A 16,222-nucleotide genomic window follows, 5' to 3' on the forward strand; every position below is an offset into this window, starting at 1 on the left:
AAGGGCAAAACCTGGGATCTGAATCTACATCTGCCTGATGGCAAAACTATACCCTCTCCTTCAAAATTCACTTCCCAAAAATAATTGCTCTATTCTATTCCATCAAGCATTAAAATGTACTTTGCAAATTTCATAGTAAGAACGCCACTGTTTCACAAAGAGACAGTTTCTTTCAAGGCAAATAACTGTTGAATACCACACCAGAATGCCCATGAGAGATGGCAAGGGTTTTTTTAGGTGGTTGTATCGTGAAGAGAATGTCCGATTAAATGATCACTCTGCTGTTTCCTCAATCCTCCCCAAGTTCCTACTCCAGCTCTTCTCCCAGACATCTGGATATAGGTAACCATCCTGGAGTATCACCCAACCCCACATGACATGTACCCAATCCCAGACACAAAAACAGCGCCATGAAAGACAGAAATGGGCCAGCTGCAGTGGCTCACGCCTGTAATCCCAGCACTTTGGGAGGCTGAACTGGGAGGATCAACTGGTCAGCCTGGACAACAATGCAAGACCCCCATCTCTACAAAAAGAAGAAAAATTTAAAAATTTAAAAATTAAAGATGGCCAGGCACAGTGGCTCACGCCTGTAATCCCAGCACTTTAGAAGGCCAAGGTGGGTGGATCACCTGACCTCAGGAGTTTGAGACTAGCCCGGCCAACAGAGTGAAACCCTGTCTCTAGTAAAAACACAAAAATTAGCTGGGAATGGTGGTGAGTGCCTGTAATCCCAGCTACTTGGGAGGCTGAGGCAGGAGAATTGCTTGAACCCAGGAGGCAGGGGGTTGCAGTGAACCAAGATCGTGCCACTGCACTCCAGCCTGGGCAGCAAGAGTGAAACTCCGTCTCAAAAATAAAATAAAATAAAATAAAATAAAATAAAAATAAAGACAGCCATGACCAAGAAGATCTGCAGAGAGCCAGAGAGCTGTAGGTGCATCAGAGTCACTCTGTGTGGAGAGATTTAACACCTGCAGCTCAAGAAAATAAAAAGAACAAACACCACCAAGAAATCATGCATGCAAACCCAGTCGCACATAGGAAAACACTTATCTTCATGTTGAGAAAATTAGCCTGTCCTTCATTGAGCATGATAATTCCTTTAAAAATATGAAGAGACCATGGGATAATCATCCATGCTCTAGTACAAGGTCCTGGGTGCCTACATTAAACCAGCTTCCCTCAATATTTCTGTGGATTTGGAACCCTGCCCGGAAAAAAAAGTAGGGATCTACAGGAACCTGATCTGCTCCTACGTGATGATCTCTCCCCAGGAGAGACTCTTTAGGAGCTTAAGGGTAGTCACTGGCCCACAAGGAAAGGAGTGTTACCATCAATGTCGGAATGGATGACATCAACAAACTGTGCATCACTGGGATCTAATCTGTCTTGGTGAGGTTTCCCGTTGAATAAAGGGCCCGCAGGGTCGAGGCCTGGAAGGAAAACAGAGTCACTTGGCAGCCCCACACCATGAGTCACCTGCGACCGGGCCTTTGATCCTTCTGGATGAGGGTGGCTCCCAGGCTGCAGGGCACCCTCAGGTGGGCGAGCACTCACACTCCCGTCCCACTTGGCCAGGACTCCTTTCCATGGCTCTGCAGCTTGTTCCCACAGTGGAGATGGTTACCCTGGCTGTGCCCCTGAGAATGGCATCCAGATTCCATCAGGGGCATGTCTCATGCAGAGCTCAACTGTAGGGAATGCACACGTGTATGAGGTTCAAGGGGTGGGGACAAACGGGGGTTCCTCAGGAAAAAAGCACCAAAGGATGCATTAAAAAGAAAAGAGCAGGCCGGGCGCAGTGGCTCTCACCTGTAATCCCAGCACTTTGGGAGGTCAAGGCAGGGGGATCACAAGGTCAAGAGATTAAGACCGCTGGGCGCGGTAGCTCACGCCTGTAATCCCAGCACTTTGGGAGGCCAAGGCAGGCGGATCACAAGGTCAGGAGATCGAGACCATCCTGGCTAACACGGTGAAACCCCGTCTCTACTAAAAATACAAAAAATTGAGCCAGGAGAATGGTGTGAACCTGGGAGGCGGAGTTTGCAGTGAGCCGACATTGTGCCACTGCACTCCAGCCTGGGCGATACAGCGAGACTCCGTCTCAAAAAAAAAAGAGATCAAGACCATCCTGGCCAATATGGTGAAATCCTGTCTCTACTAAAAATACAAAAAAATTAGCTGGGAGTGGTGGTGTGTGCCTGTAGTCCTAGCTACTCGGGAGGCTGAGGCAGGAGAATCGCTGGAACCCGGAGGCGGAGCTTGCAGTGAGCTGAGATCACTCCAGCCTGGCAACAGAGCAAGGCTCCGTCTCAAAAAAAAAAAAAGAAAGAAAGAAAGAAAGAAAAGAGCAGGTGCTATACTCATCTTTATCCTACTTTAGATGACCCAGAAACCTCACTCAGCCCTTCCTTTTTGTTATTAATAAATAAAGAACTTCCACTCTTATTCATATATGCTAGCTCATTTGATCCACATTGCAAACCTGTGAGAGAGGCAGGGTAACTATTATTATTTTCCAGATGAATGAACTGTGATTCAGGAAGATCAAGAGCCTTGATCAGAACATAGCCTCTTAATGCAACCACTTCTATCTGTTGAGCTCTTGGTTTCACTGCCCTGAGTTTAGCAAGCTTGGCAGGAAAGGGCGAAACTCACTGGTCAGGCCAGGTATCAGGTTAGGTATTGAAGAGGGAAACAAAGTGGGTGTCAATCCCTGCAGAATTGACCCACTCTATAAATGCCTAAACCAGTTTCTCGCCCTTGGTCAATGTTATTTGGGTGTTCCTCACCATCACTATGAAGCAGCTGGAAAAACAGGATAGAAGCTCCTATGATGTTGTAACCACAAAACAAAGATTAAACAACAACAAGAAAAAGCCAGGCGCGGTGACTCACGCCTGTACTCCCAGCACCTTGGGAGGCCGAGGTGGGCGGATCACGACGCCAAGAGATCAAGACCATCCTGGCTAACATGGTGAAACCCCGTCTCTATTCAAAAAAAAAAGGTTAGCTGGGCATGGAGGCGGGCACCTGTAGTCCCAGCTACTCGGGAGGCTGAGGCAGGAGAATCAACTGGACCCAGGAGGCAAAGGTTGCAGTGAGCTGAGATCATGGCACTGCACTTCAGCCTGGGTGACACAGCAAGACTCTATCTCCAAAAAAAAAAGGAAAAAAAGGTCTGGTTTACCAGATCCCTACCTTGAGTGAAGAAGGTTTCGAGGGAAGTTTTCCTTGAAGTTTTTGTCTGTGAATGTCATTTTATATCTCCTATCCCCTGGTGTTACATATAAAATGCAAGAGATAGCATCTTTGCCTTTATTTCCTAAGTTCCAGCCTTTTTCTTTCTTTCTTTTTTTTTTTTTTTTTGTAGGGGAAGGGGAGGAGAGCCGGTTGTGGGGACATTTGCTATGTTGCCCAGGCTGGTCTCAGACTCTTGGACTCAAGCAGTCCTCCCCTGTCAGCTTCACAAAAGGCTGGGATTACAGGTGTGAGCCACCACACCCAGCCTACCTGGTTCTAGCTTTAATCCCTCCATTTCAGCTGGTCGCAGTGGCTTACATCCATAATCCTAGAATTTGGGAGGCCAAGGCGGGAGGCTTGCTTGAGACCAGGAGTTCGAGACCAGCCTGGGCAACATATGGAGACCCTGTCTCTACAAAAAAATTAAAAATTTGCTGGGTGTGGTGGCTCATGCTTGTAATCTTAGCTACTCTGGAGACTGAGACAGAAGGATCACTTGAGCCCAGAAGTTCCAGGTTCCAGTGAGCCATGATTGTGCCATTGCCCCCCAGCCCAGGCAACAGACCAAGCAAGAGAAAGAAAGGAAGGAAGGAAGGAAGGAAGGAAGGAAGGAAGGAAGGAAGGAAGGAAGGGAGGGAGGGAGGGAGGGAGGGAGGGAGGGAGGGAGGGAGGGAGGGAGGGAGGGAGGGAGGAAGGAAGGAAGGAAGGAAGGAAGGAAGGAAGGAAGGAAGGAAGGAAGGGAAGAGGAAATAAGCAGTGCCTGGCGCAGTGGCATATGCCTGCAGTCCCTGTAGCCCTAGGTACTTGAGGTAGTGGGGAGATGGGGAGAAAGATGAGCTGAGAGCATGGTTTGAGGCCGGGAGTTTGAGGCTGCAGTGCGCTGTGATTGCACCACTGCACTCCAGCCTGGGTGGCAAAGCAAGACCCTATCTCAAAAATAAATAAATAAATAGGCTGGGCGCAGTGACTCATACCTGTAATCCCAGAACTTTGGGAGGCCGAGGTGGGTGGATCACCTGAGGTCAGGAGTTTGAGACCAGCCTGGCCAACATGATGAAACTCTGTCTCTACTAAAAACACAAAAATTAGCTGGGTGTGGTGGTGCGCACCTATAGTCCCAGCTACTCGGGAGGCTGAGGCACGAGAATTACTTGAACCTAGGAGGCGGAGGTTGCAGTGAGCCAAGATCGTGCCACTGCACTCCAGCCTGGACAACAGAGTGAGACTCGGTCTCAAAAAATAATAATAATAATAAATTAATTTAAAAAACACAAAAATTAGCCGGGTGTGGTGGCAGGCGCCTGTAATCCCAGCTACTTGGAAGACTAAGGCACGATAATTGCTTGAATCTGGGAGGCAGAGGTAGCAGTGAGCCGAGACCGTGACACTGTAATACAGCCTGGGTGACAGAGTGACACTCTGTCTCAAAAAAATAAAATAAATAAAATTTACAGTTAGAGCCTCAGTTTATAGCAAACTCTAGATGCATGATGAATAAAACATCTGAACCAGGGCAATTTTCAGAGTGATAAGGATGCTATTAATAAGCCTGGGAGTTTGAGGCTGCAGTGAGCTGTGATTGCACCACTGCACTCCAGCCTGGGTGACAAAGTAAGACCCTGTCTCAAAAATAAATAAATAAATAAATAAAATTAACAGGGAGAGCCTCAGTTTATAGCAACCTCCAGATTCATGATGAATAAAACATCGGAACCAGGACAGTTTTCAGAGTGATAAGGGTGCTATTAATAATTATACCAAGACAAAGTTAGAAACTGGGACTGTCACAGGCAGGCTTGGACTTGGGATTTCCTTAGCGATAAGCCATAGCAAATGATTAGCTTCCAGTGTCAGAAAGAAGTTATAGTAAAAGCTGCATACTATGTGTGAGCAGATAGATACGGAGCCCCAAACCTAGCGCTAACCAGCTGTGTGCCCTTAGGCAGGTTACTTTACTTCTCTGAATCTCAGTTCCTTTAAATTATAAAATTGAGGTAGAATTAATAGCTACTTCAGAAGACTTATAAGGTCAGGTGTGGTGGCTCAATGTCTGTAACCCCGCACTTTGGAAGGCTGAAGCAGGCGGATCGCTTGAACACAGGAGTTCAAGACCAACCTGGGCAACATGGCGAAACCCCATCTCTACAAAAAATACAAAAATTAGCCAGGCATGGTGGTGCATGCCGTTAGTCCCAGCTGCTCGAGAGGCTGAGATGGGAGCCTCAGAGGTGATCACCTGAGCCCGGGGAGCTTGAGGCTACAGTGAGTCATGATCATGCCACTACACTTCAGCCTGGGTGACAGAATAAGACTCTGTCTCAAAAAAAAAAAAGAAAAGAAAAGAAGAATTATAAAAGGACTCCTAAGGCCAGGTGGTGGCTCACACCTGTAATCCCAGCACTATGGGAGGCCAACGCAGGAGGATTTGTTGAGCCCAGGAGTTCAAGGCCAACCTGGGCAACATCATGAGATCCCATCACTAAATTTAAAAAATTAAAATAAATAAATGGCTCCTGAATCTAAATCCAGAACATTCTGAGATTATTGTGGAATACAAACAGAATGTAAAAAGTGAGCTTTTCCTTTTTTGTTGTGTTGTTTTGGTTTTTGTTTACTGTTTTTTTGAGACAGGACCTCACTCTGTCACCCAGGCTTGAGGGCAGTGGCACGATCATAGCTCACTGCATCCTCAAGCTCCTAAGCTCAAGCGATTCTTCTGTGTTGGCCTCCCAAAGTGCTGGGATTACAGGCTTGAGCTACTGCACCCAGCCAAAGAGCTTTTTCTTACTGCTCTAAGATCACCAGAAAAAATGTTCAGATAGGAATCCTTGGCTTTTATTGCAGCCTTAACTAGTTTGAGAATTTGATGAAAATTCTGGACCCCTCCCCAGGACAGACACCCAGCATTTGCACGCAACTTCAGGAGCCTCTTACTCCCATACCCCAGATCAACATAAACTCTGGAAGGAAGTGCTGTCCAACAGAAATACAGCATGAGGCGGGCACAGCGGCTCGGACCTGTAATCCCAGCACTTTGGGAGGCTGAGTTGAAAGGATTGCTTGAGCCCAGGAGTTCAAGACCAGCCTGGGCAACATGGTAAGACTCTATCTCTACAAAAAAATTAAAAATGAAGCAGGTGTGGTGGCACACACCTGTAGTCCTAGCTACTTGAGAGGCTGAGTGGAGGATTGCTTGCACCTGGGGGGTTGAGGCTGCAGTAAGCTGCACGCCAGCCTGGGCAACAAAGCGAGACCCTGTCTAAAAAAAAGGGGGAAAAAAGGCCGTGTGCAGTGGCTCACGCCTGTAATCCCAGCACTTTGGGAGGCCGAGGTGGGTGGATCACCTGGGGTCAGGAGTTTGAGACCAGCCCGGGCAACATGGTAAGATTCTATCTCTACAGAAAAATTAAAAATTAAGCAGGTGTGATGGCACACACCTGTAGTCCTAGCTAATGGAGAGGCTGAGTGCAGGATTGCTTGCATCTGGGAGGTTGAGGCTGCAGTGAGCTGCACGCCAGCCTGGGCAACAAAGTGAGACCCTGTCTAAAAAAAAAAAAAAAAATGCCGGGTACAGTGGCTCACACCTGTAATCCCAGCACTTTGGGAGGCCAAGTTGGGTGGATCACCTGGGGTCAGAAGTTCGAGACCAGCCTGGCCAACATGGCAAAACCCCATCTCTACTAAAAATACAAAAATTAGCTAGGAGTGGTGGCACATGCCTGTAATCCCAGCTACTCGGGAGGCTGAGGTAAGAGAATCGCTTGAACCCAGGAGTTGGAGGTTGCAGTAAGCCGAGACCGCACCACTGCACTCCAGCCTGGGGGACAGAGCAAGACTCCTTCTCAAAAATGAATAAATAATAAAAAAAAAAATTTAATTAAAAATAAAATTAAAAACTTGCAGCCCTAAAAGTTTACCTCCTAAATGCAGTTTTAATCATTTACCTCTCCCCTTTTTCCATCCACGTCTACCTTTTCAGTTTCCATAGATTTAAAATAGCCCTCTAGGTATGAGGATGGATTCTGGGAAAGGAGAAATGGGAGAGGCTTTGAGACTCTGAAAGAGAGAGCCACTGTGGAAAGCTACTAGGCAAGAGATTCCAGCAAGGGAGTCTTTGTTTGGGATTTGATCTGCTGCATTTCCAAACGTTTTCATTCAGTATTGGCCTGAAAGCTGATATTTAGAGAATAAGCCCCAGCCATCAAAATTCTCATCTCATTTTCTTATCATGAGACTCCAGCTGTGCCTGGGGACTGACGCTTATTAGGTTTATAGTTCAGGGTCTCCTGGATTAAATAAAAGGAAGAGGACCAACTGCTTGGGGCACACAGATCTGAATGGGACATAGCTGTTTTTCCAGCCATAACAGAAATAAAGTCACGACCCATCTTTTCTATAGTATATACAATTTACAAAATGCTTTACTTATGTTTTATTACATAATAGCCTGAGGTCAATATTATTTTGATCTTCCTTTTGCACGCAAGGACCCGTGCTCAGAGAGGTTAGGTAATTGGAGCTGGCTTTGAACCCAGGGAGTTGGATTGGCCTACATAATGCTCCCCCAGTGAACACCCTGCCCAGGCCACCACCCCATGCCCATTCACAGGCGCTTACCTGTAATTCTCCCCAGCTGTCCATCGTACATCTCTCCAACAAACCCAGATATGTGGGCTCCTAGACTTACTCCGATCATGTAAATGTCATCAAGAGAAGCTCCTTCTGCCTGGAATTTCAAGAGGTCCATCATTATAAATTGTAAGGGGCCAAGGAATTAACAACATTTGTAGAAATTTCCTGGCTGTTGACTTTGGAGAAGTAATTCTAAGCACTTTACATCTATTATCTCATTTAAAGGTCACAACACCCATGCAAAGTAAATACTATTCTTTTGATTATGCAGATGAAGAAACTGAGGCCCCAAGTTGAAGTAATCTGCCCCAGATCAGGCAACTGGGGAGAGAGCAGAGCAGGATTCAAAATAGTCTGTCCGCCGGGCACAGTGGCTCACACCTGTAATCCCAGCCCTTTGGGAGACTGAGGTAGACAGATCACCTGAAGTCGGGAGTTTGAGACCAGCCTGACCAACAGGGAAAAACCATGTCTTTACTAAAAATACAAAATTAGCTGGGTGCGGTGGCTCACGCCTATAATCCCAGCATTTTAGAAGGCCAAGGTGGGAGGATCACGAGGTCAGGAGATCAAGACCAGCCTGGCCAACATGGTGAAACCCCACCTCACTGAAAATACAAAAATTAGCTGGGCATGTTGGCGTGTACCTGTAGTCCCAGCTACTTGGGGGGCTGAGGCAGGAGAATCACTTGAACCCCGTAGGCAGAGGTTGCAGCAAGCCGAGATTGCACCACTTCACTCCAGCCTGGCGACAGAGTGAGATTGCGTCTCAAAAAAAAAAAAAAAAAAAGAAGAAGTTGAGGAATCTCTAGGCATTTAAACCAAGAACTCCTAGACAGAACCTTTCCTACCTGTAAGACACCTTTACTGTGAGAGGGAAAAAAATGTCCCTTCCTCAAGACACTTTGTCATCATCTGCTGGAAATTTATCATAACAAATATATAAATCTACAATGTCACAATGACAAGGGTGCTCCCTTACATGGGTGCCCTGTGCAGTGCACAGCCTAACAAACACCTACTGGCCTTTTGCACAGCCCCTCATCCCACCTTCCTTGGGGCTTATTCATATTTGCAAAATGTTGCAAAATAGGCCTCCTGCTCACCGTAGCTATCTCTTAGCTTTAAGCCCTCAGATAATGGGCCAGTTTCAACATAGCTCTGAATCATCTACAAGAATTCTCTTACCAACATCTGGTCAATAAATTCCTTCAAGATCAAGGCTACTTTTCTGGTCTTACTAGAGGCATGGGTGTATATTAAAGTTGTAGCTCCTCGATTCCAATCAACAACAACTACGTTCATGTCTTCAACAGAGAGCAAACCCTTTACTAAGTCCTCCATCCAAACAGGAGGGGAGCCTGTTAGCCTGAATCCATGGACAATGAAGGTGGTTTTCTTGGTCACATTCAAGTTCCCAAAAGCTGAGGAGTTGATGGTTTGTGCGCAGGTTAGGTTTCTCCTTGTGTAGAGCAACAGCCTCACGTTTAGTCCCGTACCAACCACTGCACTGTGAAAGCTCAGCCTGGTGAATGAAGGACATGTTTCTTCTGTGTCTGAAAATAAAAATGAGATGGCATCACGACAGGTCTTTCCTTAGTTGGGTATCAAGCAAGAGTGTTGTTCTATATTTGTAGGAGTTCTTCCTATGTTCCTGATAGGACCTGGTTAAGGGCTGGATCCAGTTGAATTAAGTTGCAAAATCATATATACATATTTTGAGACAGGGTCTCACTCTCACCCAGGCTGGAGTGCAGTGGCACAATATCAGCTCACTATAACCTCCACCTCCCAGGCTCAAGCAATTCTCCCACCTCAGCCTCCCTGAGTAGCTGGGACTACAGGCACACGCCATCATGCCCGGCTACTTTTTGTATTTTTTGATAGAGATGGGGTTTCACCATGTTGGCCAGGCTGGTCTCAAACTCTTTTGACCTCAAGTGATCCACTCACTGCAGCCTCCTAAAGTGGTAGGATTACAGGCCTGAGCCTACTGCACCTGGCTGCAAAACCATATTTGTTTTTTTCTTGTTTTTGTTTTTGTTTTGCTTTGTTTTGTTTTGTTTTGTTTTTTGGAGACAGAGTCTCACTCTGTTGCCCAGGCCCAAGTGCAGTGGTATGATTTCAGCTCACTGCAACCTCCACTTCCCAGGTTCAAGTGATTCTCATGCCTCAGCCTCCCAAGTAGCTGAGATTACAGGCGCCCACCACAATGCTGGGCTAATTTTTGTATTTTTAGAAGAGATGAGGTTTCACCATGTTGGCCAGGCTGGTCTCGAACTCCTGACCTCAGGTGATCTGTCCACCTTGACCTCCCAAGGTTCTGGGATTACAGGCATGAGCCACCATGCCTGGCCAACAAAATCATATTTGTATGTAGTGACCTCTTGCTTCACCAGAAAACCATTCTTTCAGCCGGGTGTGGTGGCTCACACTTGTAATCCCAGCACTTTGGGAGGCCAAGGCAGGTGGATCACGAGGTCAGGAGATCGAGACCATCCTGGCTAACACGGTGAAACCCTGTCTCTACTAAAAATACAAAAAATTAGCTGGGTGTGGTGGCGAGCTCCCATAGTCCCAGCTACTCAGGAGGCTGAGACAGGAGAATTCGCCTGAACCTGAGAGACAGAGTTTGCAGTGAGCCGAGACCATACCACTGCACTCCAGCCTGGGTGATAGAGCAAGACTCCATCTCAAAAAAAAAGAAGAAGAAGAAAACCATTCTTCCAAATCCTATCCTCCTTCAAGGTTTAACCCAAAAACCACCTTAATGAAGCCTTCTCTGACCCTCCCAGCCATAAGTACTATGCTTCACCCCAGAACTCCCAAAACTCCCTTTATGCACCTCGTTGATGACACAATGGAAACCCACTTTCAGGCATGCATTATAGGTATCTATGTACATATGTGTCTATCCTGCTAGAATGCAATCTCTTTGAAATGGCAGCTCATTACTTGTATATCCCTCATAGTGCCCAGCACATGGTAGAGGACTCAATAACATGTCGAACAGCAAGTTATCCCCAGCTCCAAGTGGGAGATGATGAGTATCTTCTGTAAGATACTCAGAAGAGGCAAGGCACTACTGATGGCCATTCTTGGTGGCCAAGAGCAAAATGGGAAGGCTGTTAACATGCAATGGGCCAACAGAAGACAAGAGTGCCCTGGGAAACATCTGTCTGACTCCCTCCAAAGGAAGCATTTGCTCTGGGTCCCTGTTCTCAATGAATCTTCATTTGCACATCCAGGAATTATTCTCCTTCATTCGAAGCCTCAGAGTAGCCTTCGTCTTGGGGTCCCTGCCCATCTTTAATAACCTGAGTCTGTTCATGTATGCATTTATTGAAACTTTTCGCAAAGGCTCTGGTACTCAGGAGTGAGTGAAGTTTCATAATAGAATCAGCACAAAACTGACCCCCCAAATAAATAAATATGTAAATAAATAAATAAATAAAAATTAAATGAACTTAAAGGAAATTTACACGTGAGTAGATGTTACTTGTTGGTTACACTTAAATTGATGGTTCTTATCGTTACTTCACAATTAGTGAAATTTGTTCCCAGAAAACACCGTCTGTAGGATTTCTGCTTTCATGAAGTTAAAAAGACTTATCTAGGACTAAAAGCTTCCTATTTTATTTATTTATTTATTTATTTGATACAGAGTCTTGCTCTGTTGCCCAGACTGGAGTGCAGTGGTGCAATCTTGGCTCACTGCAACCTCCATCTCCAGGATTCAAGTGATTCTCCTGCCTCAGCCTCCCAAGTAGCTGGAATTACAGGCACCTGCCACCATGCCCAGCTAATTTTTGTATTTTTAGTAGAGACAGGGTTTCATCATGTTGGCCAAGGTGGTCTTGAATTCCTGACCCAGGTGATCTGCCCGCCTCAGCCTCCCAAAATGTTGGGATTACAGGTGTGAGCCATTGTGCCCAGCCAAGCTTGCCATTTTAAATAATTTTTCTTGGAATCTGAAAATTATCTGCATCCTCTGTTTAGTGCTCAAAACTGTGGTAAATCAGGTAGATAAATAATCGAGACTCTCTCTCTTAAAAAAAAAAAAGAGTTAAGGAGGCTTTGAAATCCCTCATCCTAGAAAACAGGTGGTTAATGTTGAACCCCAAATGCACGCAATCCTCCTTTTACTCTACTGCATCAAGTAGCATGTGTAGTGAGGCATGCTCGTGATGTAAACATTTTCTCCATCCATTAGCCTCTTTCATTTCCTCTTCCTGTAAGTTGCATGCTCCTGGGAACAGGGACTTGCCTAGTTGTTTGTAGAGAAAGACCCAGAGCAAAGAGTTGCCTGTGTAATTAGTCATCTTCTTATTGATCAGGAAGTGTCTTGGGGTAGGGCTGAGTCTCTCCTTCTTAGCTATCAGTAAGGCTGGGTTTTGTTCCTGGGTGTACAACTGACTCAACAAGTGGCCTGGGGAAATTATGTCATCTTTCACTTGCCACGTATCTGCCCAAGAGAGGAATCCTGGGGAGACTAATCTGAATGAGATCATACTTGAGAAGACAAAGATTCATTTCCCAAGAAGAGGACTGTTTAATTGTCTGGTTTTGTGTTTTGTTTTGCATTTTGAGACAGTGTCTTGCTCTGTCACCCAGGCTGGAGTGCAGTGGCACGATGTCGGCTCATGCAACCTCTGCCTCCTGGGCTCAAGCAGTCCTCCCACCTCAACCTCCCAAGTAGCTGGGGCTACAAGCGCACACCACCATGCCTGGCTAATTTTTATATTTTTTGTAGAGACAGGCTTTCGCTATGTTGTCCAGGCTAGTCTTGAACTCCGGGGCTCAAGCGATCCACTTGCTTCGGCCTCCCAGAGTGCTGGGATTACAGCATGAGCCTCCACGCCCAGCCCTACATAATTTTTTTTAAGTCTTAGTTATTTTTGTAATGGCACTGTCCCCTGGAGAAGTCCATCATAAGTATTGAGTGAAATGGATTTCCTTGTTCCCCTAAATACTAAATATTATAAGAGCTTTACATATATTATCTCTCATCCTCAGAGAATATGTGCAATTCATTCCAAAAGAATCTACTCTATCCTAGATTCTATGTCAGGTGGCATTTTAGAGGAAGAATCAGTCAGTAATGAAATAATACACACAAATAAGTATAAAACTGCTACCTGTGATGTGTGCCATGTAAAGGAGATAGAGTGTAAGATGAGAACTTAAATAGGGAGCTTGGTCTGGTCTGGGAATCAGGAATCTTCTTTCTCTTGCATCCTCTGAAAATAATGAGTATCTAAATGCCAACAATGGGGGATTCTTTTTAAATAATAAAAACATAACATCAAAGTACGATAACATCACAGTTGGGCAAATTCAAGTTACCCAAACTATTAAGCTTTATTTTTGTAGTTTTTTTATTTTATTACCTATACTTAATGTCTCAGGTGTTATGTCCTTTTTAATTTTATATGCCCCTTTTACCTTTAATTCCACCAAATTTTTTATATATATATATATATATATATATATATTTTTTTTTTTTTTTTTTTTTTTTTTTTTTTTTTTTTGAAACAGAGTCTTGCTCTGTTGCCAGGCTGGAGTGCAGTGGTGTGATCTCAGCTCGCTGCAACCTCCACCTCCTGGGTTCAAGTGATTCCCCTGCCTGTCTCCCGAGTAGGTGGGACTACAGGCGTGCGCCACCATGCCCAGCTAATTTTTGTATTTTTAGTAGAGATGGGGTTTCACCATGTTGGCCAGGCTGGTCTCGATCTCTTGACCTTGTGATCCTCCCGCCTCAGCCTCCCAAAGTGCTGGGTTTACAGGCGTGAGCCACCACGCCCAGCCTCAAATGATATTTTTATCATAACTGGGCTCTCTTTTCATCAGCATTTGCCTACTATATCTTTATCCTTTTTACCTTCTGAATCCCTTTATTTTACAGACCTTTTTTTTGAGATGGAATTCCACTCTGTTGCCCAGGCTGGAGTGCAGTGGTGCGATCTTGGCTCACTGCAACATCTGCCCCCTGGGTTCAAGCGATTCTCCTGCCTCAGCCTCTCAAGTAGCTGGGATTATAGGTGCCCGCCACAATGCCCAGCTATTTTTTTGTATTTTTAGTAGAAATGGGGGTTTCACCATGTTGGCGAGGCTGGTCTCGAACTCCTGACTTCAGGTGATCCACCCACCTCAGCCTCCCAAAGTGCTGGGATTACAGGCGTGAGCCACCACACCTGGCCCCATTTTATGGATCATATATATAGGATCAAATTGGGTTTTATTTTATGACCCACTCTCAGATCCTTTAAAAAAGATAAATGAGTATATCCTTTTACATTTACTGGCATAACATATACTTGGCGTGGTACCCACAGAAGTGCCTAAGACCTGCCTTTCAGAGAAACTTCTGGAAGAAGTACAGCTGAGTTGGCCGATAGCCCATGAAGCCATGGCTCCCGATGCTGCTCCCCACCAATCACTAAGCCAGGCCAGGCAGGTCATTCCTGTCCCATGTGGCACTCTCCACTTGGAAACTTTGGCTCAAGGATTCCCCATCAGTCTGGCTGAAATATCCTCAGAACTGTGCTGGGGTCTGAGGCTCTTCCTACCCAACTTTTCCTTTCTCCTCTCCATTCTCAGGTGCCAAACTGCCCGCATCATGGTGTGAAGCCTCCCTCTGCCTATTCCCACTCCCTCCTCCTTTATCCTTCACACTCTCTGAAATAGATCTCTTGCACATCCATCCCCATCTTCTCAGAGGTCCCACATGGACACAACTGAATTGAATTCTGCAATGCTATATTTTCCAGGGTTAGTGACTTCTAGGTTCACTATCTTTTGCTTTATGGATTGTCTTCTTCTTTTTTGTTGTTGTTTTCTCGGGGGTTCTTTTGTATGTATGTATTCTTTCTCATATTGGGAAGTTTATAGCTTGTTTTAATTCTTCTGGTAAACACCTTGATAACTCTATATGAAATATTTACGGCTGGGCCCGGTGGCTCACTTCTGTAATTCCAGCACTTTGGGAGGCCGAGGTGGGTGGATCACCTGAGGTCAGGAGTTTAAGACCAGCCTGACCAACATAGTGAAATCCCGTCTCTACTAAAAATACAAAAATTAGACAGGCATGGTGGTGTGTACCTATAGTCCCAGCTACTCGGGAGGCTGCGACAGGAGAATTGTTTGAACCTGGGAGGCAGAGGTTGCAGTGAGCCAGGATATCACCACTGCATTCTAGCCTGGGCAACAGAGCAAGACTCCCTCTCAAAGAAAAAAAAAAATTAAAATCCTTTTTCATGGAATGTAGATGTGTGACCTGTATACCAGAAGTAGACTACATGCAGAACTGTTCCAGACTGAAATACATCTATCCACAGTTAATTATTCACCAACATGCAACCCCTGGCAAGGATTTCTGGGCATCTGGAAACTGGATTTCCAACTCGGAGTGCGCTGCCCACTTCTGCCATGTGCTCCGTTGCTGATCTTTGTCAGAACAGCTCTTTCCTGACTCTACTCTAGCCCTGGCGTTAGTACCTTGAGACAATATCTAATGATTATTTGTGATAATGTGACGAGGACATTAACACACTTAATACTTCTCTCCACTAACCAGACTTCTACCTTCTGATTTTTATTAGTTATAACATTATTTTTAGCTCACCTGGTGATTCCTTATATAGTTTCAGAATAAATATTTAAGCCTCTGTGTATTGATATATCAGTCACAGAGTTTCTGTTCTATTTACTGTATCTGTTCTATCAACTCATTCTCTACCAAGAAAAATGAGAAAGTTAATACACCTATATTGCCTCTCAAATCCTCCTTGATCCTTCCTTCAGAATACATACATACACCCCTAGAAACACGCACTCTCTTCCCATTGTCAAATACAGTCGATTCTCGTTATTTCTGGAGCTTTCTTTCTTTCTTTCTTTCTTTCTTTCTTTCTTTCTTTCTTTCTTTCTTTCTTCCCTTCTTTTCTTTCTTTCTCTCTCTTTCTTTCTTTCTTCTTTTTTTTTTTGTTTGTTTGTTGAGACAGGGTCTCACTCTGTCACATAGGCTGGAGTACAGTGGCACGATCACAGCTCACTGCAGCCTTGACTTCCTAGGCTCAAGCAATCCTCCTGCCTCAGCCCTGAAAGTATCTGAGACTACAGGCAAGTGCCACCACATCCGACTATTTTTTTTTAAATTTTGGTAGAGATGAGGTCTTGCCATGTTGCCCAGGCTGGTCTTGAACCCCTGAGCTCAAATGATTCTCCTGCCCCAGCCTCCCAAAGTGTGGGATTATAGGTGTGAGCCACCCCAGCCAGCCACATTTGTGGATTTCTTTTTGGTTTTTGTGTTTTATTTATTATTATTATTATTATTATTATTATT

General features: G+C 45.2%; 1 protein-coding gene across 10 annotated transcripts in view; it reads right to left on the minus strand.

The window, feature by feature from the left end:
* Positions 1-16,222, minus strand: part of LIPH (lipase H) — a 55,326-nt gene that overhangs the window by 27,001 nt on the left and 12,103 nt on the right. For 6 of the 10 annotated variants that reach the window (XM_045386522.3, XM_045386521.3, XM_045386520.3 and 3 more), the window contains exons 2-4: positions 9,067-9,434; positions 7,864-7,972; positions 1,335-1,436 (exon numbers count right to left, since the gene is read on the minus strand). In XM_045386522.3, coding sequence (XP_045242457.2) covers positions 1,335-1,436; positions 7,864-7,972; positions 9,067-9,434 — 579 coding nt within the window. The remainder of the gene's footprint in view (positions 1-1,334; positions 1,437-7,863; positions 7,973-9,066; positions 9,435-16,222) is intronic. The other 4 variants (XM_065540331.2, XM_074031602.1, XM_065540330.2 and 1 more) reach the window with 1 other exon arrangement.

This window comes from Macaca fascicularis, chromosome 2 (genome assembly GCF_037993035.2).
Source record: "Macaca fascicularis isolate 582-1 chromosome 2, T2T-MFA8v1.1".
In the NCBI taxonomy this organism is placed as follows: Eukaryota; Metazoa; Chordata; class Mammalia; order Primates; family Cercopithecidae; genus Macaca; species Macaca fascicularis.